General features: G+C 58.0%; 5 protein-coding genes across 5 annotated transcripts in view; 3 read left to right on the top strand and 2 right to left on the bottom strand.

Moving 5' to 3' along the window:
- Positions 1–91, top strand: part of FAM110D (family with sequence similarity 110 member D) — a 1,062-nt gene extending 971 nt beyond the window's left edge. The window contains exon 2 of the mRNA XM_004705339.4: positions 1–91. Within this exon, the coding sequence (XP_004705396.1) occupies positions 1–91 (91 nt within the window).
- Positions 92–2,012: 1,921 nt separating this feature from the next.
- On the bottom strand, positions 2,013–5,402 carry CUNH1orf232 (chromosome unknown C1orf232 homolog). The gene is made up of 4 exons (XM_030887941.2): positions 5,319–5,402; positions 3,789–3,872; positions 3,585–3,682; positions 2,013–2,354 (listed from the first exon to the last, which is right to left on the bottom strand). Exons 1-4 carry the CDS (start codon positions 5,400–5,402, stop codon positions 2,072–2,074), a joined length of 549 nt encoding a protein of 182 aa, XP_030743801.1. The 3' UTR covers positions 2,013–2,071.
- Positions 5,403–6,644: 1,242 nt separating this feature from the next.
- Positions 6,645–7,533, top strand: ZNF593 (zinc finger protein 593). The gene is made up of 3 exons (XM_004705088.2): positions 6,645–6,879; positions 7,096–7,158; positions 7,250–7,533. The coding sequence occupies exons 1-3, from the start codon at positions 6,680–6,682 to the stop codon at positions 7,389–7,391; spliced, it is 405 nt and encodes a 134-aa protein (XP_004705145.1). The 5' UTR covers positions 6,645–6,679; the 3' UTR covers positions 7,392–7,533.
- A 316-nt stretch (positions 7,534–7,849) lies between these two features.
- Positions 7,850–8,351, bottom strand: ZNF593OS (ZNF593 opposite strand). The gene is made up of 2 exons (XM_045298928.1): positions 8,307–8,351; positions 7,850–8,021 (listed from the first exon to the last, which is right to left on the bottom strand). Exons 1-2 carry the CDS (start codon positions 8,349–8,351, stop codon positions 7,875–7,877), a joined length of 192 nt encoding a protein of 63 aa, XP_045154863.1. The 3' UTR covers positions 7,850–7,874.
- A 2,348-nt stretch (positions 8,352–10,699) lies between these two features.
- CNKSR1 (connector enhancer of kinase suppressor of Ras 1) lies at positions 10,700–22,450 on the top strand. The gene is given in 22 exon segments (XM_045298974.1): positions 10,700–10,761; positions 14,256–14,413; positions 14,523–14,704; positions 15,488–15,572; positions 15,969–16,010; positions 16,090–16,194; positions 16,682–16,741; positions 16,858–16,926; positions 17,731–17,832; positions 17,945–18,018; positions 18,125–18,198; positions 18,339–18,439; positions 18,517–18,547; positions 18,855–19,027; positions 19,904–19,977; positions 20,087–20,158; positions 20,850–20,923; positions 21,075–21,136; positions 21,213–21,312; positions 21,395–21,576; positions 21,885–22,109; positions 22,111–22,450. Coding segments are annotated over 22 exon segments (2,421 nt in total). The 5' UTR covers positions 10,700–10,709; the 3' UTR covers positions 22,435–22,450.
- Positions 22,451–24,471: the final 2,021 nt, after the last annotated feature.

Raw genomic sequence — 24,471 nt, 5'->3', positions numbered from 1 at the left:
GGTGTCGGTGGTGGAGCGCAACGCGCGCGTCATCCAGTGGCTGTACGGCTGCCTGCGCGCCAGGGACCCACCGCGCGAGTCCGAGGTCTGAGCGCGGCCGCACGCGCGCGAGCGGGCCCCCGAGGGCCGGGGCTGGACCCGGGCGCCGCGGGGACGCCCCGCCATCATGCGCGGGAGACCTTTGGCAAAGCCCTTCCTTTGGGCTCCCGGGTTTCCCACCAGAACATTGGACAAAATGATCCCGGAGCCCCTTCCCTGGGCTGTGGCTTCTGTGGAGGCCGGGCCTGGGGATTAAGGACTACGGTGGGAGATCAAAAAAGCCTGCTGAATAAAAGGAAAACGGCATTTTTAATGGACCGTGTGGTCGGATTAGGTCACAGATGGTAAGGAAAGGGGGTGGGGTGAGTTGGCGTGCTTAAAAGGGTGCGCTTTCGTGTGGGTTTGGGGCTGCGCCCCTGGGCAGCCACTTAATCTCCCAGAGCTTCAGCTGGACCTCTCTTTAAAAAATCGGGGGGAGGGGGAGAGGCGGTTATAAAGGACCCCACAAACCGCCGACTTAGTGTCCATAGTAGAGTAGCATTAAATCAAACAAACTCACTGCCTCTGAGTCGATAGGGACTCAGAGCGTCCCTGTAGGGCAGGGTGGCACTGCCGTTGTAGGTTTCCGGGACTGTAACCCATCGCCAGGGCAGAAAGCGTAGCCCTTTCCCCAAGGCAAGACTGGTGGTTTCCAAGGGCTGACCTTGCAGGCACAGCGTGTAACCACACCACCACTGGTAATCTTAGTACAGTACTAGTTCGGCGGTTCCGATTTATAGCGTTCCGGTACTTCGGAACTATTGAATAGTTATGAGTCTGATTTCGGGAATTTGCAGTGCGCTTTGCAACTATTTCATCATGCTGCTTCAAAGTCATCGCCCTTGCCCCATGCTATTACAAGGACCCCAGGTGGGAGAAGCGTGGGGCTGTTCATCCTAGAGCCAGTGGCTCAAACCCGTGGGAGAGAGAATTCTGCGCCAGTAGAGATTTAGTCTCTGAAACCCTATGTCGCCACGAATCACAATCAACTCAAGGGCAATGCTCTCATGACTATCTCCTCCACCGACCCAGGTCGGTCCCCACTAGGGCTGGTGACAGGGACGGAGGTGGGGTGGGGGTCTAAAAGCCCCTACTCCCCGAGCTTTGCGTCCCCCTTTGGTCACGAGGTGTGAAGCACTGGGATGTGGCGGCCCTGGAGTGGTGGCAGGAAAGAAGGGGTTCATGAACCTCCATCTGTTGATGGCGACCTCGTTCCCTCACTACCTCTGGTTCCCACAGATCCACACCCTCTCCTTCCAGGCCTGTGTTCACGGGCCTTCTCCTTTTGCCCCAGTTTACCTTTCCTCTCCTCTCAATCTAACCCTTTAAAGGCGAGCTATGCTCTCTTTCAGGAAGTCTGCCCGAGTTCCCCAGCCCCCCTCATCTCCTCTGAGCTTCCGAGGACTGCACTATTTTGGGGTCTCAACTTGAGTTCTTGTCGCTTTGTGTGGGACTCGCGGGTAGTCTGAATTGTTCATCTCCTTACGGCAACCCCAGCCTTGCCCCTAGTAGGGCCGCACAGGCCACGTTTGTCGATGTCAAAGAGGCTGAACAGGGTGATGGGGCCCACTCCCTGAAGCTCCCCAGCTCCCTGGAAAGTTTTGCCTTATGTCTGATACCTAAGCTACCCCGGCAGGATAATTCGGAATTTCATTTTCTCCCTGTCCCAGTGGCTAAGTGCTGGGCTGCTAAGCGAGAGGTCCCGATACAAACCCACCCCAGGGGAATGATCCGCTTCTAAGGAAAGATTTGCTTGGACACTCTATGGAGGAGTTCCACTAAGTCCTCTGGGGTTGCTAAGAGGCCAAGGCTCCTGGATAGTAATGGGTTTTAGGCTGTTGTGGGGACGAGATCCTTTAGGGCCCAGAAGCCCCCCCACCCCAAAGCAGACCTCTCCCCTGCGTCTGGACAAAAGCAGGCAGCCACACCAGGGGTCCGGCCACAGGCTTTTATGGGAGCTGGGGAGGAGCAGGCGCCCAGTTCCGCCGGCCGGCTAGTCGCCCTTGGGCGCAGTCTTCACTCTCATTTCGGCCAGTTTGTGGGTGAGGAAGCCCCACTTGAAGCCGGCCGCAGGGTCGGCGTCCGGCGGCTCGGGGCGCTCGTCGGCCTCCTCGCTGGCCTCGGGGTCCGGCTCCGCGGGGGGCTCGGCGCTACGCAGCATGGACGCCGCCGCCGCCTGCTGCTGCTGCCACCTGCTGGCGAACGCGTCCCAGAAGCCCGGTCCGCGGGGCTCCGCCTCCGCTGCCGCCTGCGACGGGGGTCGCGCCGCCAGCGGGCTGTGCGAGAGGGGAGGGTCAGGGGACAAACGGAGAGCGCGGAGAGAAACCCGAGGAGCAGGGGGCCGGGGGAGGAAGGGCCAGCGCAGGGGCGGAAGGGCCTGGTCAGGTGACTGGAGCGGCCCGGGACCGAGGAAGCGGGGCCTGCGCCCTGAGGGGCGGACTCAGAGCCCTGGGAAAGGACGTGGGTCGGACAAGGTCAGGGGACTAAGCAAGAAGTCTGATGAGGAGAAGGAGCCTAAGTCAGGACCCCTCGGGAGAGAGCAAGGCCAGGTCTTGGGGACGGGACTAGGTCTAGGAGGCGAGGAGCGGGCACGGGGAAGAGCCCTGAGACGTGGGAAAAGGGCCGGGCGTGGAATCCACTGGAGGGGGCGGGGCCAGACGCTGGGGGCGGAGCTCAGGGAGAGCAGGGGTGGAGCCTGTGGGAGCAGGGCTGGGGAGGGGTTAGGTTCGGAGATCCTGGGAAAGCCGGAATGGAAAAGGGAGAGAGGATGCTTAGGAGAAAATTGGGTGGAGCGACCCAAAGAGAAGTAGCCAGACCTAGAGCAGCTCAGGGAAGAGAGGGATTCGAACAGCTAGCAGGTGGATGTGGGTGGAAGGCCAATCTAGGAGGAGCGATGAGGCTCGAGGGGGAGATCCTTCAGGTTTGAGGACCAGTGAGTCCTCGAAGACTTGGGAGGGAGGAAGAGAGAAACCCTGGGGCAGGCGAAGTGGAGAGTACTGCTCCATCCTTCCTCCGCCCCAGGCACCAAAGACCTCCTAAGACAATGGGCGGTACTGTAGAATCCTCAGTGAAGCTGGGCCCTCGTTTCACACCTGCTGGACTGTATTCTCTAAAGGAAGGGCCTGGAAAATGTATATGTCACAGCTCCTGGGAAGGTCAGGGAACCACTGATCTGGACCACCCCCTGTTCCAAACATCCAAACCTCTCCTCTCTTGCTAGATTCTAGGGAGATGACCACCATTCTGACCCCCACAAAGTGGATAAGGAGAGGGGGAGCCCATGAATCCTTCTAGGACCCCAACCCCAACAACGGGGAAGTTCCTCTTGAGATCTAACCTAATCCCTCACTTGGTTGCTTTGGCTTTTTTCCTGCTGAGAGGAAGGGAAACAGCCAGAGGCTGCCCCTCCTCAGCCCCTGTCCCGTGGAAGGATGAACCAATGGAAAGGGCACCAGGGAAGGGGCGCCCCCAAGCCCCTCCCAGAATGCCCTGTCACCCACACATACTGGTCTGCAGGAGGCTCTGCTGGCAGCAGCTTGTCCTCGTCTTCTTTGTTAAAAAGAGATGACATGGTCAGCCAACCTTTTACCCCGACTCCCTGAACCTGGAAGGAGCTCAGCGTCAGAGCCCGGCCCCATCACCCCCGGGACCTGGAATCCAGGACCCCACAGCAGCGGAGTTAGGCTGGGATGAAGGAAAGGAAAACTCACCCTCCGGGCCAGCTGTGACATGGGGTTGAAGGCCTCTTCAGCTGCTTCCGCTGTCTCAGACTCCACCAACACCGGGTTCTCCCTCTAGGACACAAGATCCCCCACCCGGCATGAGAAGCCCTAGAGGGTTGTCCCCCACAAGCCTGGCCCCCCAAAACTTCACAGAACTAAATACACACCTGTACCCCTCACACTCTCCTCAGGGGAACAGGAATGCACATAGGTCTGCCTATACACAAAGCTACCACCGCCATTTCTGTACAGCAAAGCACTGGGTACACACACCTGCGCCCCACAGCCGTGGCCGGATGCACCCAAAGACGTGGACAAAAGCGTGCACTCTTATGTCAGCACACACCTGTACGTGAGCAGGTTGCTCTTCACACTTCCACACAGATGTATGTGGTGTGAGTCACCTGTAATGAGCATGCACACAGCTATATCATGCCTGCTCGTACACTTACCAGACTGCAGACAGAGGCCCGCTCACAGAACTCACAACCTCTCCACGCTCCCAGATGTCCACACACACTTACACAGACACATCACACAAACCTAACCCTGGAAATGCTGGCACAGAGGCATGCAGGCATACACTTCGACCTAAAATGTACACACCTGAAACGACCTATATCTCGTTCACACCTGCACATACCCCTTCACTGGGGATTTCACACAGGCCAGAGACCAACCCTGCCACCATCCACAGTGACCCACAGGCTCAGCCTGCACCACCAAACCGTTTAGACATATGCACACCCACGCATACCCACAGGACTAGTTCCTGTCCCTGCCACATTTCTTTGTATGACTGCCTTCTATCACAGACTCTAGGTGGTTCTCAGTTTCTGAGCCTTGTCAGAACAAAGCACGGTCCACGATGGCTCTGGTCCCAGGCTGCCATGGTGACCCTCAGAGTACAAGTGCCACTCACACTCTCAAAAATCCATAGTGACCCTATAGGATAGGGAAGAACTGCCCCTGTGTTTCTGAGACTGTAACTCCACAGGACTAGAAGGCCGGTCTTCCAAGGAGCAACTGGTCGTTTTAAACTGCTGCCCTTGAGGATCGCAGCCCAACACATAACCACTAGGCCACCAGGGCTCCTAGCACACATTGCTTGCCCGGGCCACTCCGGCACTTATCACTGCCACTCGCCCTGCCTTTCCAGTAAAGAGGTCACTATCGGTGCAAGCCGGTGTCCCACTTTTGCTCACCTCTGTCCATTAGAAAGTTGGGTCAAGCTGATGTGTACCCCATGAGGCTACTGCTCATGGAGGCTGGTAGAATCTCTCCCAGGTGACAACCCTTGAGATCTATGGGCACTACTCCTCCCCTGACCCCCTGGTCTTCTTTTCCTCAGTGTTCTTGGCCATCCTGGCTTTGCCATCCCCTGCGTATGCCAAGGGCGCCTGCTCAGTTGTGTCTCTCTCTTGCTCAGAGCCTGCCTGTCCCCTGCCCCTCTTTGCTCTTCTCAGTCCTGCTGCCCCTTTGCCCAGGCCCCACCAAGTAGGCATGGATGCTACCTACCTCCTCAGCCAGGTTCTCCTCAGATTCTCCACCTAGGGTCTGAAGCACTTTGGATTTGTAGGTTTTCCAGAAGGCCTGGTTCATGGCTGCAGGGGAGCTGGACCCAGCACCCAGGCACTGGAAAGCGGTGGCTCAGTGGGCACCTGGTGGGCTCTGGCTCCAGGAATGTGGTGAGTCCAAGAGATTGTCCCAGGGATCCAGTGACTTCATTAAAGATGCACCAGCTTCCCCTGCTGGCATGGGGCCCAGCTGGTGAACCCGATCCTAAGGAGTCTGGGATGGAGGTGGGTGAGGGTTGCTGCCACCTCAGCCTTTTCCTTGACCCATATTGGCCAAGGATCATGAAGACACCTCTCTCCACAGAGGCCTCCTTCCTGGCAGGGAGGACGCCTTGAGCCTGAGCTCTTGGAAAGGCTCCAGATAAACCTGCTTTTCCATTCATCAGGTATTTGGGCCCTGGAGCCACCTGTGCCTTCAGGGAGAGGAGAGAGGGAAGGCCCCTAGGCCCCCAACAGGCCCCCTCACCCTCGGCTTACATTTCCCTACTTTGTCTGAGCTGGAAACTGATTCCCTTTCCCGAGGGATGCACGTGCCTGTCTCCCTGTTTCCTGGCAACAGGTTCTACAGAGCTAGAACCCCTGAATTATTGCTGAAGTCCTCCTGCCTGTCCCTGAGAGCTGCCTCTGGCCAGCCTGGGTGGCACCAGGCAACAGCGAACTGGCAAAGTCTCCTTGGCCCTCACACCACCCGGCACAAAACCCCTAGGCTCTATCTGCCTTTGCAGCCGGCCCGCTGGTGGGAGTTCGGGGCTCAGAGAAAGGAGGCAGAAGCCAGGCAGGGTTCTTCAAACAGCTCCTCCTCTTGATCCTCTGTCCTGGATGCCTTGAGGCCCGAGCCCCACGAGGCTAGTTGAGTCATGAGAGGGCTTTGTCAGGGCCTGGAGGGGTCTCAGGAGGCAGTGTTGGGGCCGGAATCCAAACATTCACGCCCATCCAAATTCAGTAATTTATTGATATCACAGACATTTATCAATGCATCCCCACCACGGAGCCTAGGCTTGGGAACCAGTAAGCGGTGACAGGGTCGGTAGATGGAACTGAGATAGGTTGGGCCAGGCAAGGGGTGGGCAGAGCAGCCCTCCCACGCGCACTGCCCAGCTCTTCCTGGAGGTCTGCGGCAGACTGCCCCTTCGACACTGACGTCCACCGCCGCCCGAGGGCGCTCCAGCGGCTGGCTGGGCCAGTGACGTCATCGGAGGCGGGCCGGCCGGCCGTCTCCGCCCCCGGCGTCGCGTGACGTCATCGAGCAGTCCGGAAGAGCCCGCACGTGTGCTGCCCACAGTGCTCCGGGCTCTAGCGGCCATGGGTCGCTCCCGCCGGACCGGCGCCCACCGCGCGCACTCCCTGGCCCGCCAAATGAAGGCCAAGCGGCGCCGGCCGGACCTGGATGAGATTCACCGTGAGCTGCGGCCCCAGGGTCCCGCTCGGCCCCTGCCCGGCCCGGACGCCGAGCCCGACCCGGACCTGCCAGGAGGCGGCCTGCATCGCTGCCTGGCCTGCGCGTGAGTCCGAGCCGGGCCGGGCCTGGGGAAGTGGAGGGGGCGCGTGAGGATCCGGGAATGTGAGGTCGGGGGGCGGGGGTCGCCTTTTGCAACCCGTGTGTCGTCCTACCTCCCATTCCCCCAGGCCCGGAGCCTGGCGTCAGGGAACGAACTGGGGCTGAGAGGTGGGTGGACGCACAGGGCACTATCTCCCCTCTGCCTTTCCCGTCCCCACAGGAGATACTTCGTGGATTCCGCCAACCTCAGGACCCATTTTCGATCCAAAGACCACAAGAAAAGGTACGGAGAAGTCGGAGGCGACTGATGGGTGCCGGGCAGGCGGACAGGCAGGCAGGCAGGCGGTTCCAACTCCTCTCCTTCTTTCTCCCAGGCTGAAGCAGCTGTGCGTGGAGCCCTACAGTCAGGAAGAGGCAGAGAGGGCAGCGGGCATGGGCTCCTATGTGCCCCCCAAGCGGTTGCCAGTGCCCACAGAGGTGTCCACTGATGTCCCAGAAATGGACACCTCCACCTGACATGATCTGAGGCGTCAGGGCAGCAGCCCGTGGACAGTGTTGAAAAGACTGGGCTGGGAGAGACTGACCCAACGTGACCCAGGGTTTGGGGAACGGATGACCTCTTTGGGTGCCATGTCCAATAAAGGAGCTAGACAAAGAAGGGATTGCCTCTGACTCCCCAGATGCCAGGCCAGAGCCCCCACCTTCCTCCAAATCCCCTGACCTGTAAGGGTTTCCCTCTTTAAGCAGCAGGCCCCGCTGTCTGCTCCCCACTTGGTCCAGCTTTAGAATTGAACGCCTACCTTCTCTTTGCACTCTGACATCTGAGCTGGAGCCCCCAGACCACACAGGTTAATTGGGGTGTTGTGGGGGTGGCTAGTCAGACTTTTTTGTCCTGTTTCCAGTGAGGGTAGGGCACACACACACACACACACACGAGGAAACTCCTGAGATGGTCACCTCCCCCTGGGCTGGGCTGCAGTGAGAGACTTGACTGTTTCATCATGGAGCCTGTGGTGGTGTTCGCTGCCCCACCATCTTCCAGACAGCATAGCAGGAGCCGCCCAGCCCGAGAACAGCCAGCAGCGTGGCTGCAACCCCTGCCAGCCGGCTCCGCGGCTCTGCCTTCAGTTCCCCGGTCACCTGCATCTGCGGATGCACAAAGGGCACACTTCGGCCGTTGGTTGGGAATTCTGGGAAGGTGGAGGGAAGGGGATTGCTGAGAAGGTGCAGCTGGGGAAAGAGACATGGGCGCCATAGCTGCCTCGGGGTGATTCCACCCCAATCCCTCTCGCTTCACTGCCCATCTGGGCCCCGACTGCTCAGGCGGCAGGGAACATGCCAGCCTGGCTCTGGGGGGTTGTCAGCTCAGGCCTGGTCTGGGGAGAGAGGAAGGGGCCGGTGGTGCTGGAAGCCAGCGGCTGAGGTACTTACCTGTAGCACTCGGAAGTAGCCTGGGGTCAGGCGTCGAAATCCCATGGTGGGGGATGCTGGTCTCCCCGGCGGCCTGTGGGGTGAGGGTGGGCTTGAGAAATACGGAAGTACAGAGTGCCAAGGGCTAGAAATCAGGGTCTTGAGATCTTTGACATCCCCCCGCATGGGACCCAGGCCCTCAGAAGGTGCTTACCAGTCCCTGCCCGCCCAGGTCTGGCAGCGAGTGGGGCTGCTAGACCTTTAACTCCAGCCCCTTCTCCCCACCCTCCTGCCCGCCCTGCCAGCCTCAGGAGCAGCTGTCAGGGGAGATCAGCATCAGGCCTGAGCAGCAGCGCCTCCCCCAACCACAGGGAGGCGAGGCCATGGCAGTGCTTAGGAGGCCCGGCTGTGGACCAGGTACTGGGGAGGACCTCCCCGAGCCCTTGCCTAGGCCTTCTACCTCAAATGATTGGATGCCGCTGGACAACTGCTATATGAGCCCCTCCAAGCAACCCTCGCTTTTCCTGCAGGGTAGCCCCTGTTAGATCTACCAGCCCTCTCCCGGAGATGGATTCCCACGGGGACACCCCGTCCTTTCCCACCCTCAGCTGAGGACACCACCGCCTCATGGAGTTGGGGAGACTATTGAGATGTAATCAATTCATATGGCCCTTCTAGTTATAATTCATTATGTGACATAAATTCTAGCCCATGCCCCCCATGGTGCTACTCACATTTTGGAGGAACTTCCCTGCTCTGCTAATGGGCAGAATGAAAGGCGGACTAAGTTTCTACCTTGGTCGAGGGGGTGAACCGTTACTACCCTTTGTTCCTTGGGGGTATGGTCTGCTGAAAGGCAAAAACCACACCTCCATCAAAGCCACTGCTCTGCATCAGAGCCACCTCAGAATCGGGGACACGAAGAAACCCCAGACCATCAAGATCTCTGAAGTGGCAGAGGCCAAGACCAGAGACAGCAGAGGCTGCCCCATGGGGACCATGGGACAGAGCAAGGGATGCAGGCCAAGACCAGAGGTGAGGCAAGGCAGCTGTAAGACTGAGGTAGAGGAGCAGACCAGCTTCCTGACCCGTGGAGACAAAAGCCAAAGGACCACGGCTGAAAGACTGAGGGCCAGAAAAAGACTGTTGGCTGAGAAAAGTCACCGCTGTGGACCACTGACTGTCTTTGGACTTAGGGTAACCTGTGATGTTCCTTAATAAACTGTGAGTTTTGTCTGAGTTCAGTGTGACCATTGCAATGAGTTGTGGAGCCCAGTAGCAAAGTACTGTGCGGTGAGAGAAGTTGGTGTCAGAATAACTAAAGAAAGTTGGAGCGTGGCATGGGGAGTTCCTAAAAGGTTTTCCCTGGGTTGTTTCTCATTGTGGACCCAGCCTAGGACCTGCTTGCTAGTGCATTGTGAGGTCAGCTGCTTAGAGCAGTGGTCCTCAACCTAGTGGTCGAATGACCCTTTCACAGGGGTCCCCTGCTTCATCACAGTAGCAAAATTGATGAAGTAGCAACGAAAATTTTTGGTTAGGGGGTAACCACAACGTGAGGAACTGTATTAAAGGGCCGTGGCATTAGGAAGGTTGAGAACCACTGCCTTAGAACCACTGGAGATCACAGGGCAGCCACTGCCCAAGGACAGAGTTCAAAGGGCTAGAAGGGTGAGGAAGGGAGGTGGCTTGGAAACAGGAAGTGGCAGTGGGACGAGGAGATTGCAGTCAATGACAGGAAACAAGATGTGCACGGATTGCTGAACGCAACAACTGATTTGCTCTGTAAACCTTCACCCAATTCAGAATGTATCTTTTAATTTTGTGTATTTAAATAAGTTTTATAATAATTATTCTCCTTGTAATTGTAAGCATTTTATAGTATGCTTTTAAAAGCATTATTCAGGAAAATTGACCAAACTGTCCAGAGGCAGGACTGAAAATCCCTCTTCTAAAGGTTCCCTCCTCGGGGACTGCACAGCAGCCTGATGCCCATTTTACAGGCCCTGAGGTTAAACTGAGTCCCATCACAGAGCTAACAGCTGGTGAGCCAGGACTTGCACCAGGGGTCTTGCCCCCTAGACTGCTCACCTGCTCCCTTGGCCCCTTTTTGAATTGCATGAGGGACGGGCCCATCCTGTAATTTGAAGAGTTGGGGGTTAAGATCCTAAGGGCCCTAATCACAGGGCTGGGCCACAACTTCCTAGGCGGGCCGCCAAGCTGGAGGGTGGGGCAGGGGGGCGGTTTCTCTGTGCGGATGGGCAGGACGTGGACCAGTGGCTTGGCAGCGTCTCACCTGGCCGGCCACGTGGGCACAGGTATGCGGCGGCTCCGCCCCGGCCCCGCCCAGGTCTGGTCTCCGCAGCGGAAATTCCTGCGAGGGCCGGACTGAACGGGCACCGATCTGGAGTCCCGAAGGACTCTACCATGGAACCCGTAGCCGCCTGGACCCCGGAGAAGGTGGCAGCTTGGCTAAGAGGTGGGTGGGGTCGGGACAGAGCTGGGTTTGTGGGGGGAGGCCTGGCCAGCCCGGGGAGAGGACAGGAAGAGAAGGAAAAAGGACCTGTGGCCTGTGTCCGTTGACTCAGTCAGCAAATATTTAAAGTGCGTCGGCCAGGTACCAAATACAATGGTGGCCACAGGATCGGACGAGACCCTGGAAGGCCCGGGGACCCTGAAGAGGGTATTTCGTCTCCCCAGCCTCCCAAGATGCCCCCGCGGTGGGGATGGGAAGGCGGCGCTTGTGTAATGAAAACAGAGGGCGGCCAGGCGAGGCCCACGCCCACACTATCGCCTTCATCTTCCCCGAGCCCCAGGGCCCAGGGGGTTGTTACTAAACCCACTTTTCCGAACCAGGAAGGAAGTGATTTGCTCAGACGCTTCAGAGTAGAATGGGCCCATCTCCCCACACTGAGGCTCTTCAAGGTAGTGAGAGAGTGGAAAGCAGTTGACTGCCCCACCTAGTGCCCCTTCAGGGTGGGGAGCAGATGCTGCCCCCAGGCTCACAGGGATCCCAAGTGAATGGCAAAAGTTCTAAACTGCAGAAACACTCCTCAAAGTGAGGCCCTTCTGACTGCAGCCCAGGGGAGGGCCTAGGAGGCCCTCCCAGGGGATGGAGCTGGAGTGCTGGGGGCCCTCAGAGTGACCAGTCCCAGGAAGGGTAGGGATTTGGGCAGGAGTTAGACTCCCAGACTGGGTCTGAGGTCCAGCACTGCCATTCACCATAGGTCTCCGGTTCCCGATCCAGAAAATGGGAACGGCAATGCTGCTCTCATAGAAGGGACAGAAATGAGACAAAGGCAAAAGCACATACAGCTCAATATGGGGCTCTGAGGAAGAGCACTCGGGCATTGTGGGCTATGCAGTAAGCTTTTAGCCACAAGGTGAGAGGTTCAAACCCACCAGCAGCTCTGTGGGAGAAAAATGAGGCTGTCTATTCCTGTAAAGATTGACTGTCTTGGAAACCACATAAGGGCACTTCTGCCCTCTTCTATTGTCAGTTGGAATTGGCTTGATGGCTCTGAGTTTGGTTCTGGTTCCAGCTGAGAGGAAGGTAGCTCGATACCCTCACTGGTGGTGAGAAAGGACTTGCTGGACCGGCTACAATCAGGGAGCGGCAGGTTAATGGACTCCCAGCCCAGGGCTCGTCATGGCGCACCAAATGAGGGGGAACTATGGGCCCCATACGCATCCCTGAGTGAAGAAGGCTGGCTCAAGATGGGGTGAATTCCCTCAAGAGTGAGCAAGGTCCTGAACCTCCCTATATGTCAGTTTTCCCGCCTGTATAATGGAGATTTTACATCTTAGAGATGTAAAATTCCTACATCTTAGAGATAGGGTGAAGACAAAATGTATTAATATGCAGAAAGCCCTTAAATTTTTCCTTGGCACATAGTAAGCGCTCAATAAATACTACTCTTATTTAAAAAAAACATTTTTTTAATGTCTCCCTTGTACGGACATACTGCATTGGGCAAATCTGCTGCACGAGACCTATTTAAAGTGTTCCAGAATGAGACGTCACTATGGGGACTTAGGGGGGCCTGAACCAAGCCATGGTATTTTCACTTGGTTCGTATGCATGTGAAATTTGGACAGTGAATAAGAAATACCACAGAGGAATTGATGCATTTGATTTGGGGGGCTAGTGAAGAACATTGGGAGTACTATTGAAAGAACAAACAGATCTGTCTTGGCTAGAATGCTCCGTAGAAGCAAGGATGGCCAGACTTCCTCTCATGTACTTTGGAGAGACCAGTCCCTGGCAAGAAAAAAGAGGAAGACCTTTGATACCCTGGATTGGTACAGTGGCTACAGCAATGGGCTCACACAGAGTAATGAACGTGAGAATGACGAGGACTGGGCAGTGTCTTGCTCTGTTATACATAGGGTCACTAGGAATTGAATGGCACCTAATGGCAATCAACCTAGTACCAGGGAGTCCTGGTGGTGCAGTTGCTAAGCACTCAACTGATCACTGAAGTCAGCAATTCAAATCCATTAGCAGCTCTGGGGAGAAAGATGTGGCACTGTGCTTCCGGGAAGAGTTACAGCCTGGGAAACCCTACAGGGCAGTTGTGCATTGTCCTGTAGGGTCACAGGGAGTCCGACTCAATCTGAAGGCAATGGATTTGGTTTGGTTTACCTTTAACAAATAGGCTCAGGCTGGGCGCTGGGGGTCAGGGGTGAATGGTTATTCACAGCCTCGTCCTTGAAGAAAAGCAAAGCAAAGCAAACCAAACTCGCTGCCAGTGAGTCAACTTCCACCCATGCCCCTACAGGGCAGAGCAGAACTGGCCCTGTGGATTTCCAAGACTGTAAATCTGCATTTTTCTCCCATAGAGTGGTTGCTGGGTTCAAACTGCTGACCTTGCAGTTAGCAGCCTGCCCCCAAGACCCCTGGTCTTGAAGAGCTCCTGATGAACTAGCCAGTCGTAATACTGCGGCGTAGCAGGTGCAAGGGACTGTAGTAGCAAGAGGACCTAGACCTGGAGTCATGGAAGGCTTCCTGGAAGCGGGGAGCAAAGAAGAGAACAGAAGGGGTTAGAAGGGCAGCCCAGGCAAAAGGAAGAACCTTTGACAAAAAGAACTTTCCAGGAGCTACAGGAGTTATGCTGTGGAGCTGAAGTCTGTCTGAGGGGCTGCCCTAGGAGACAGCTGAAAAGGCAGGGAGTGACTGGCTCTTAGAGGGCTTTGTAGGCCAATGCAAAGAGGCTGGTGATAATGACAGGGCCGTTGACTGTCTACTATGAACCAGGGAATGGGCCAAGGGCATGACTTGTAGCGTGTAATTTATCCTCATATGATTAGATGGTAGATGCTTTTATCAGCCCCATTTGTAGATGAGGAAACTGAGGCACTGGCTCAGCTGGACTCCATCGCCCATGCTCTTGTCCTTTCTATCAGCAGTCCCCTGACTTGAGCGAGCCGCAGTCACCCAGAGGGTTTCTTAAACATACACTGCTGGGCCCAGCTGCCTCCCCACCACCCTACCCCCACCCCAGAGACACTGATCTACCCAGACTGGGAGGACCAAGAGTTTGCTTTATTTTTAAAATCATTTTATTGGGGGCTCATTCAACTCTTTATCACCATCCATCCATCCATGTGTCAAGCACATCTGTACATTTGTTGCCATCATTATTCTCAAAACATTTGCTTTCTACTTGAACCCTTGGTATCAGTTCCTCATTTTCCCCCTCCTTCCCTGCCCCACCTCCATGATCCCTTGATAATTTATAAATTATTTTTAGAGTTTGCATTTCCAATAAGTTCCAAGGTCACCTTGGTGCTGCTAATTTGGGGGCTACCCTTTGAGAGTTAGTGCCCTGATTCCCTTCTCAGTTTAGTAGCTTCGTCTTTGAAGTGGGAAGAACCCCACCGGGGGCTCAGGGAGGGCGAAGGGCTGTGCAGGGTGCAGAACTGGCCTGAGAGGAGGTGCCACCCTCCATGCCGACCCTTGCTTCCTTCCAGGCCTCGATGACACCCTGCAGGACTATCCCTTTGAGGACTGGCAGCTACCGGGCAAGCACCTGCTCCAGCTCTGCCCCCGCAGCCTGGAGGCTCTGACCGTGTGGCCGCTGGGTCACCAGGAGCTCATCCTGGATGGCGTGGAGCAGCTCCGGGCCCTGGTGAGGGAATGGCGGATACATTGGCTGCAGCGTCCACCATGATGGGGGGGTGGGGTGCTGATGGGCCATAGCCACTGCCAAGGAGGTGACCTTCCCCTCACCGGCACAGACTTCAGGACTGCAGACAGAGAACCTGCAGAGCCTGACCGAGCGGCTGCTGGCGGGGACCCACACCTTCCAGAGCCTAGTCCAAGGCCACCTGGGGACCTGCGACGAGACCCCTGCGGATGTCTTCAGTGCCGCAGTGGAGCTGGTGCATGAGGCTCGCACCCTCCTCTTCTGGCTCAACAGGTACCTCAGGCTCCTCGCGGGGCCCTGCTCGCCCTGGTCTCCTCTGCAGTGCGGAAGGGCCTGGGAGAAGAAGACAGAGCTTGGCTCTCGTGCAGAGGTGGCAGAGCAGGGCAGAGCGGGGTTCCTCTCAGTGCCGCACCGTCTATGCAGAGGTGCTTGGGTGCCTGGGTGCCCTCTAGCTAGCTTGTGGTCACAACAGTCATATATATCCACAGCCATTGCCAGAGTGTTCCCCCCAGCCCTCTTCCCTGGCTGCTTCTGCTCCTCCTAGGTCACAGGTCACATGTCACCTCCTCTGGGATCTTTCCCTGTCAGCCCCCTCAGAGCTTCCTGTCCTTCACAATACTCACTCCAGTCAGAGTGGAAGCATTACTGATGTCTGTCACCTCAGTGCCTCCAGCAAAGGTCTGTCAATGTGTTAGGCACGCGATGAGTACGTTCTGGGCTAAACCATCTCCTTCCATCTAAACCAGTGGTTCTCAACCTTCCTCACGCTGTCACCCTTGAATACAGTTCCTCATGTGGTGGGGACCCCCAACCATAAAATTATTTCCATTGCTACTTCATCCCTGTCATTTTGCTACTGTTATGAATCGGGCGACCCCTGTGAAAGGGTCTTTCGACCCCCAAAGGGGTGGTGACCCACAGCTTGAGAATCGTTGGTCTACACCACAGCCCCTCTGAGCAGGCATTACCCAACCTCGGGTGAATCACCAGCAGAGTGCCAAAGTGACTGTCTTGTGAAGCGCGGTCTCTAACCACTGCCCCGCCCCATCCTGCCAGGTACCTCTTCTCCCACTTAAACGACTTCTCAGCCTGCCAGGAGATCGGGGAACTGTGCGGGGAGCTGGCCCAGGCTCTGCAGGAGGTAGGAGATCCAAGAGCCAGCTTGGCCCAGGCCGTAGAGACCAAATCGGGCTTGAGCTTTTTATAACTCGTGAATCAGCATGGGATCTGGTGTGAAGGCTGGGCTAGGCAAGGGCAGGCAGAGAAGTGATCCAGCTACTGGGTACAGGGTGGTGGTGGCATGGGGTCTGCAGGTGGGAAAGGAAGCCTGGGTTATTTGACTCCCAGAAGCAGGTGGGGAGAGGGGCATGTCCAATGAGTTCTAGGGGCCTAGTCTCAGCGGGAGGAAGCAGAGAGGCAAAAGCTCAGAGGGCCAGTCATTCTGGAAGGGGCCAGGAGAAGGGGAGCCGGAGAGAAGACCGGGAACCCCACTTTCCCTGGCCTCAGTGCAACCCCAATTTTCTCTCAACGTTTCCAGGATTCCCCAGCGGCTGAGAAGGAGAGCAGAGTCCTGAGAATCGTGAGTCTGTGAGGGGGCAGGGGAGCGGGGACAGACAGCCAACCACGCTTGGGCTGGACACGCTGCTCCGCTCTCCCAGTGCGGCCACGTGACCGGGATCTGCCACAACATCCTGAGCTGCAGCCCCGAGGAGCTGCTGGAGCAGCAGGCCGTGCTGGAGCTAGTACAGCTGGATGAGCCTTTGGTGAGGCCTGGCTCCCGCCTCCGACCCCTCGTCACCTAGCCTGGGCCCTGAACTAGGATTCCAGGTTCTAGAGACTCTTTGGTGATTAGCGCCTGAAAAGCGGGGGCCTAGGGGACTTAGCTAGGCTCATCTCCATGTACCACTTTCCCAGTCCTGAGGGACAGGGACTTGGGGCACGTTAGGGGAGATGACGTGGGCATAGCTCTAACTTTTGACCTACTTGAGGAGCCCTGCCCATGTCTGCGCATCCCTTCAGGAGAGTTGCCAAGAGTCTAGTGCCTCTAGGGCCCAGCTTCCCTGCGGCCCTGGGAGGCGGAGACGGAGGCCCAGAGAGGGCCCAAACCCAGAGCCCCAGCAGGTTGAGGCAGGATCTAATTGGACAGCACCCTCTCCAGTTCTGCCTACCCGGCATGCTGTTGTCCAGCAGAGGTCCTGCCCCCTGGCCCTCCTGCCCAAGCCCTCGCTGACCCAGCTTCCACCTCTGCAGGGCCTGGAAATCCACACCACCAGCAACTGCCTGCACTTCGTGTCTCGAGTGGGGCCCCAGGTGAGAGCCCACCTGCCCCCTTCCCAGCCACGTACTGCCAGGCCTTTGCGCCTGCCAACCCAGCCAGCCCCAGGCCCCAGGAGACCCGACTCTCTGAACCCTGAGTCCTCCACCAGGTCCCCGCCAGCTGCCGACTGCAGATCCTGCCTGGAGATGAAATTGTCCAGGTCAACGATCAGGTGGTGGTGAGTGCAGCGGAGGGTTTCCTGGGGCGCGAAGGTGGGGCATGTGTAGAAAGCAGGGCTGGAGGGCGGGGCTGGAACCAAGGGTTCTGCTGGGAGCCCGGGGTTGAGAGACTGCTTTCTTTCTTTTTTAATATTTTTAATTTAATTTAATTTTATTTTTCAAAATCATTTTATTGGGAGCTTATACAACATTCATCACAATCCATACACACATCAATTGTGTAAAGCGCATTTGTACATTCATTGCCCTCATCATTCTCAAAACATTTCCTCTCCACTAAACCCCTGACATTAGGTCCTCATTTTTCCCCTCCCTCCCCGCTCCCCCCTCCCTCATGAGCCCTTGATAGTTTATAAATTGGTATTTTGTCATATTTTTGCCCTGTCCGACGTCTCCCTCAACCCACTTTTCTGTTGTCCGTCCCCCGGGGAGGAGGTCACATATAGTTCCTTGTAATTGGTTCCCTCTTTCCTACCCACTCTCCCTCTACCCTCCTTGTTTTGCCACTCACACCACTGGTCCTATAGGGCTCATCCGCCCTGGATTCCCTGGATTTTCAGTTCCTATCTGTACCAGTGTACATCCTCTGGTCTAGCCAGACTTGTAAGGGAGAGACTGCTTTCTATGTGGGAGCCAGCTCCGCCGATAGACCAGAACGGAGTGCCAGGGCCAAGGTGAAGGACACATGGGGCCTCCTAGAGGAGTCGGGTGGGGCAGAGGCAGCAGGTGGGGCTGCTTCAGAGCCTCCTGCCCAGCTGGGTGCCAGCCTGGTGTCTGTGCTGCCCACGCCTCACTGTCCCCAGGTGGGCTGGCCCCATAAGAATGTGGTGAAGGAGCTACTGCGGGAGCCAGCCAGGGCCAGCCTAGTATTGAAGAAGGTCCTGGTGCCTGAGACCCCCCCACAGGTACCTCCCTGACCTCCTACACCCCACCCCACCCCCGCCATCCCCCTACCGTCCCTGCTGCTTTCAGACCCCTGTTGTCAGCCTCATCACCCCATTTCTGATTGTTCCGCAGACCCCCCCTCAGGTCCTGGTCTCCCCGAGCCTGAGAGTCCCATCATCGCCACCCCTGTCCCCAGAGTTTCCCAGGTAAGAGATTCTGCCCTAGAGGTATGTGTGTGGGGTGGGGGTGGGGGGCGGGTTGTCCCGGTGGAAGGGGCCACTGGCCCATCTTGTGCCCCTTTGCTCTCCCCAGGGCCCTGCCAGAGGATTCCTTTGTCCTAGATCTGACCTCCAGCCCAAGTCCTGAGGCCCAACCTGCCTGGGCAGGTAATTTCAAAGCCCCACCCCAGCAAGTAGCAGCATTCCAGGCCAGGCATCTGGGTGACTCTGACCGCTCACCTCAGCCCCTCCCCAGGCCCTAGCGCTGGACTCCGTGCCTTCTTCCTTCCGGTCTCTTTCTCTGACAGACGCTGCTTCCTTTGACCCTGAACCCAGCTCCCCTGCACCCCCATCCACACTCCCAAGTGTGACAACAGAGACTACGGAGCCCCCAGGACATCCTAAAAAGGTAAACTCGGGGCTGGGCATAGAACGCCGGGGGCTCTAGACTGAGAATCTTCTCTAATCCCTTCAATACCCTTCCAGAGCCCTGTCCCCGCTCGGAAGAAATCTAAAGGTATGACATATTCCCGGTGGGGTGGGGGACACCACACAGAGGGGCTCCCCTCACACGTCACGCCAGCTTGACCCTGAAACAGCTCTCTACCCCTGGGGCCAGAGATGCCAGCTCTGTGCCTTTCAGCCAGAGGCTTGCCCTTTCTGGTCTTCAGGTCCCTCCTCTTAAAAATGGGAAGAGCCACCCCACCCCAGAGATGAGCCTAGTGATAGTCCGTCACTTGGAGATGTTCCTGGGGGGCCAGGGAGCAGGCTGAGGGGTGCAGGACCTCTCCAGCCGCTCGCTGACCGGCCCTGCTGGTGTGCAGGCGTGGCAACTCGGCTGAGCCGCCGGCGGGTGTCCTGCCGGGAGCTGGGCCAGCCGGACTGCGATGGCTGGCTGCTGCTTCGCAAGGTGCCCGGCGGCTTCATGGGCCCGCGCTGGCGCCGCGGTTGGTTTGTGCTCAAAGGACACACGCTCTACTGGTACCGCCAGCCCCAGGTGAGACCCTCCGGCAGGTAAGCCAGTAGGTCACCCCAGGCCCTGGCTCCTGTCCCAGCTCCACCCCGTACTCCTCTCTGTGGTCACAGGTGCGCCCAGCGCTCCCATCTGTCAGCAGGATGCACTACAGGTGGAGTTGTGGGGTGTCCCTCTGAGCAGCTTCTTCAGGTTGTGTGAGGCGGCAGCAGAGAGCCTTTTTGATCCCAGCCCCGGGCCTTCCCCCCCTGCGAACTCAGCCCACCCCAGTGGTGGTCTGTGGAGTCTATTTATTCATCAGCATGTGTTTGGTTTCTTGCTGGGTCCCTGGCCCTGGGCACAAGGGAGAACTGGACAATCCCTGCTATTCTAGAACTTAGAGGCTGGGAGGCGTGGGTGTGGACATCCAGTCAAGGACATTGTGTGAGACCCCATGCTATGATGGAGGAGAAGCTTAGGGACATGTGGGAGCCCAGCAGAGGTGCCTGGTCCACCCTGAGGAGTCCAAGAGCCTTTCAGAGAGAGTGGTGCTGGGGGTGGGGTGGGGGCTGTGAGTCAGACAGGAAGAGGGAAAGAAACCTTCCTCCCAGGCAGTGGGAACTCAGCGCATGAGCAGCTCTGTTTGTGTCCATAGAAGGAGCAAATACTGGTGTCTCTCTCTCTCTCTCTCTCTCTCTCTCTCTCTCTCTCTCGGCTGTTTCTCTGGGTGTCTTTGGCTCCCCTTTCTGGGTTCTGAGGCTCCCCTCAGCCTTCCCTGTGCCAGCTTCCTGCTGGAGGAGAGACCAGGGGTAGATGGCCTCTCACCTCCCTGCCTCAAGGGTTGCTAGGGAGTTGACCAGGTCTCCAGGGTGTGGGGGTTCCCAGCTGATCTCCTCACCTGTGCCCCTCCACCCTCAACAGGATGAGAAGGCCGAGGGTCTCATCAATGTCTCCAACTACAGCCTGGAAAGCGGGCAGGATCAGAAGAAGAAATAGTAAGCCCGGGTGGCTAGGGCTGCTGGGGGTGGGTGGGTGCCCCAGCACAGACTCCCTGGATGCTGGGTGAGCAGCCCAGGCTGAGTGTGGCCCCGCTGCCCCCTGCAGTGTGTTCCAGCTCACCCACAACGTGTACAAGCCCTTCATCTTCGCTGCGGAGACCCTGGAGGATCTGAGCATGTGCGTGCCTCTGTCACCCCAGCTCCCAGCCTTTGCGAGTCTGGCCTTGTGGGTCCCTCTGACAGTGGCTGGTCAAGGCACTCACCTTTCTGAGCCCCACTGTCCTCACCCAGGAAGCAGACGAGTGATGGGCCCCCTGCCCAGAGCTGCTCCGAGGATGGAATGAGCAATGGGTGTGGGTGTGCACTCTGCCATCCAGCCTGGCGGTCAGCATTAGGTGCCAGCCAGTACTCTCCAGCCCATAGCAACCTCGTGGAGACCTGCCCTCCGGGGCGGCCCCAGTTGTGGTCATCACGGGTGGGGGTGGGGGTGGGACAGGCCACCAGGTCTGTCTCCCTGGCAGTGCCTGGTGGGGTTCGAGCAGCCAACCTTTCCAAGGGCAGCTGAGTATGTCCCTGTTGTGCCCTTGGGGCTCCCTCAGCAGACACCCAGGCAGGCCCTCAACTCGCGTCAGACTCAGGTGACCTGGAGGAGAGGAGGACTGTGCCTTAGGGTTTCTGAGATGGTGCAACTCGATGGGAACAGACAGCCTCCTCTTTCTCTGAGGAGCAGCTGCTGAGTTTGAACTACCGACCCTGTGGTTAGCCACCCCGCGCCTAACACATTGCGCCACCAAGGCTCCTCGGAGACTGGAGACTGATGGCTGCCATGTCTTTCGGTCTCTCCCGGAGGCCCGCTGGTCCCCCCACAGGTGGGTGCGCCATCTCATCACCTGCATCTCCAAGTACCAGTCTCCAGGCCGGGCCTCCCTCTCCCGAGAGGAAGGTGGGTATCTCACGGGGGGCTGGAGAGAGGGCACCCTGGTCTCACCCGAACTTCCGCCTTCCCTGGGAACTCAGATGTCCTGACCCATCGCTTGGCCTCCCTCCCCAAGCCCCGGGCTTAATGGGTTCCCCAACTGCTCCTCCCACCACAGACTGCTACAGCGAGACGGAAGCCGAAGAGCCGGACGACGAGGCTGGATCACGCTCGTCCTCGGTGAGTAGAAGGTGCTGGGGAAGGGCAGGGCCTGGGGCTCACTCTGACCCCTCCTGTTGCCCCACCCTGCCTGCAGCCCTGCCCAGCCCACGGCTGGAGTCCCCTCCATGGAGACATGTCACCTGCAACCACCCCCACGTTGGGCAGCCCGAGAACTTCCTTCGGTCCCCCTTCAGGTGCTGCACTGGGGCTGGGGGCTGGGGGCTGGGCCTGGGGGCCGGAGTGGGCACCCTCTCATCCCACACCCTCCCTCCACAGAGACTGACGACGGGGTGCTGGAGAGAATGGTCCAGGGGCTGAGGCAGGGTGGCGTGTCCCTTCTGGGCCAGCCGAAGCCCCTCACCCATGAACAGTGGCGAAGCTCCTTCATGAGGCGACACCAAGAGCCCCAGCTCAACGAGCAGGCGCACCGCGTGCGGGTGCTGCGCAGCACCCTCCAGGTCAGCTGGCAGCCAGGGCAGCGGCAGGGCTCTGAGATGAGCAGGGCCGTGTTGCTGGCTTTGCCTGATGGCTCCCAGCTCCACCCCGGGCTCCAGGGTCCAGATGCTCCCAGCTGTGGCTGGGCCATGCCCTAGGCTCTGAGCCCGGATGTGACCTGTCAACCCAGTTCCCTGCCTGATCCAACGATCTGGCCCAGACGGAGTCCGGTCTTGGGTTCTGGATGCTGGACTCCAGGCTCAGTTCTGGGCTTGGGCACCTCCTCCTTGAGTGGCATGGCCCCTTTAGCCCCTGTCCCCTCCACTCTCAGGCCAAGCTGCAAGAGCTTCAGGTCCTGGAGGAAGTGCTGGACGACCCCCATCTGACTGCGGAGAAGTTCCGGCGGTGGAAGGAACAGAACCAGGAGCTGTACTCGGAGAGCTTGGGGTGCTGCGGGGGGCTGCTGGCTGAGGGTGGCACTCAGGCCCTGAGCTCCAGCCCCAGAGGGCCACCCTCCCACTCCCTGCCTTCTGACCCCGAGGAGCACTCTCAACTCCTGCCCTCTGCCCCCAAAGAGCCATCTCCGACCTCCTAACCTCAGACCTCGAGGGCCACTTCAAACCCTAGCCGCCCACAGGTGGCTCTCCCTTTGTCCAGCCTGGGCTGTGAGGGGGTCGGACGGAGCACTCGTCCATGGCTTCACACTGCCAGCCCCCGGGCCCCAGGAGGCTCGGTGCCACTCCTCCACCCTTGCTGAAGCAGCAGGATGCCTGAGCCGAGAGAGTCCCTGCCTCTGTCCAGCCCGTGGGGGCATGACCCTGCCCTCCTCAGTCTCCTGCCCCGACCCCCACGTGCCAAAATCCATTTACACATTTCAATAGAATAAAGTCCGTTTCTCTAAAATGAGTCTCTGTGTGCCTTTGACTTCCACACGGCAATAATCAAGCAAGCGGATGATCGATCCCCTGAGGGGACTGGGATGAAAACTTGTCAGACTTGGGTGAAGGCTTTTGGCCACAGGGCAGGTAACTGGCCCGTGGCGGGGCCCACTAGCCTGGGCTCTGTTCCTGGAGCTCCGGGCCTGCCTGCAGGATGGGCTGGGGCCCATGACTCGTGAGGCTGCCACCCAAGTTCAGTTGTCCCCAGCCCTGGGGGGCCAGAGGGCAGTCTAAGCCTAGCCCCAGTGGGAAAGAGTGATTGGGAAACGGAGGCTCGAGTGGGGAAGGGTGCCCCCACACCCAGGAAAGCACAGTGGGTTGTTGGGCTGTGGTCACGGGGAGGCAGGGGTTCAGGTTGTGAGGCAGAGGGCCAGGTTAGCCTGGCTTCAGAGGATGGGGTGGGGGGGGGACAGTGGGAGGAGAGCTTCTCTGGGGGTCGGAACTCCGGGGTAGAATGTGGAGGTCATAGTGCCTCTGTGATATCAGTGAGATCTCCACCAGGGGGAGCGAGGCCATTTGTAATGAAGTTTCCTTGAAGAGTAACAGGACACTGAGCAACTATGAGCAGTATCCAGAAGGTCTGGTGGCAGCAATGGCCAGTGACCACCGATGCCAACCTTGTGTCTCCCATAGTAGATGGTGCTGGCCCAGCTCTACCACCGGAGCTGGGCACGCCGGGCACCCTGGGCGGGGGTGGAGTACTGGAGGGGTTTGGGCTACACTAATGCGACCTCTCCTTATCCCTGCAGAGGATCCCAGAACCCTACTCCTGGATGGAGGAGCAAGTGCTCATCAATCGCGGGGACATCACCAGTAACAAGGTGAGTGCAGGACAGGGCAGGGCTTGCAGTGATCGCTTCCCCTACAAAGATCCTCCTGCAGCAGTAACCCTGGGAGGGTGGTCCTGTCCCTCCCACCAGAAGCCCCACCTTAGCATGGATCCCTGCAGTGACCTCTCCCTCCCTGTGCTATAGCAGTAACCCCCTGGCAGTGGCCTCACCACATCCCCTGATAGGACCCCCAGAGACTCTACTCCCAGTAGAGACCCCAAGAGAAACTAATGACCCACTTTTAGGAATCCCTTAGGTAGTGATCGCTACACTGATGCCCCTATTCTATGATCCCTCCCCTCAGGCAACGGCCCCCTCCCCCAGAGTGGCTTCCCTAGGGACCCCCCCCCCCCACTTCCCTAAGAGCAACATCCAGGCAGAGGCCTGACACGTGCCTGAAGAGAGGCCCTCTGCCCTCTCCCAGGACGCTTGGGACATGCAGGAGTTCATCAAGCGCACCTACATCAAGCAGCTGCTCCGACACCCAGTCTTCCAGTTTCTGCTGGCCATGCTGCTGGTGACCAATGCCATCACCATCGCTCTCCGGACCAACCCTGTCCTGAACCAGGTAGCACTCCAACCTGACCTCTGCCCCCTCTGATTCCACTGGAAGGCCTGAGCCAAGGCACTTACTCCTCCGAGTGTCAGGCTCCGTCCAGGTCTGTGATGTTGGCTGGGTGCTCCTCAAGGACTGCCTCTCCGACTGATCGTCTAGGGGTCTAGGAAGACTTCCTTTAGAGTCTGGCTTGGAGACATGCATTGGATTTGTAGAGGAAGGGCAGGAGAGGGATCCTGTAAGCAGAGGCAGGTAAATGGGCACCTGATGAGGATTGGTGTCCAATGTTCATTAGCCTACACCCACCAAGCATCGCTCTGTGCCAGGCACGGCGTGGAACGCCAGCACTGGAGGATGGGCACAGAGTCCCTGTTTCAGGCGATGTAGACGGGTCATCACAAATGCCTGAGTGTCACCCTGAGCATGTGCAACCTTACAGAAGGCAACCAACCTCCTCTGGGAAGTCACAGGAGGCTTGGTGGAAAAGTGACACTTCTGCTGAGAGAAAATGACAAATAGGCGTTGGCCAGGCAGAGAGAGTGGGGAAGAGTGTGTGAAGCACAGGAGACAGCATATGAGACAGTCCTTCACGCC

Source organism: Echinops telfairi, unplaced genomic scaffold, assembly GCF_000313985.2.
Source record: "Echinops telfairi isolate 266 unplaced genomic scaffold, ASM31398v2 ScPeMD7_7457;HRSCAF=8495, whole genome shotgun sequence".
Lineage (NCBI taxonomy): Eukaryota > Metazoa > Chordata > Mammalia > Afrosoricida > Tenrecidae > Echinops > Echinops telfairi.
The sequence above is the reverse complement of the archived record's forward strand: the minus strand, read 5'-3'. Positions and strand labels throughout refer to the sequence as shown.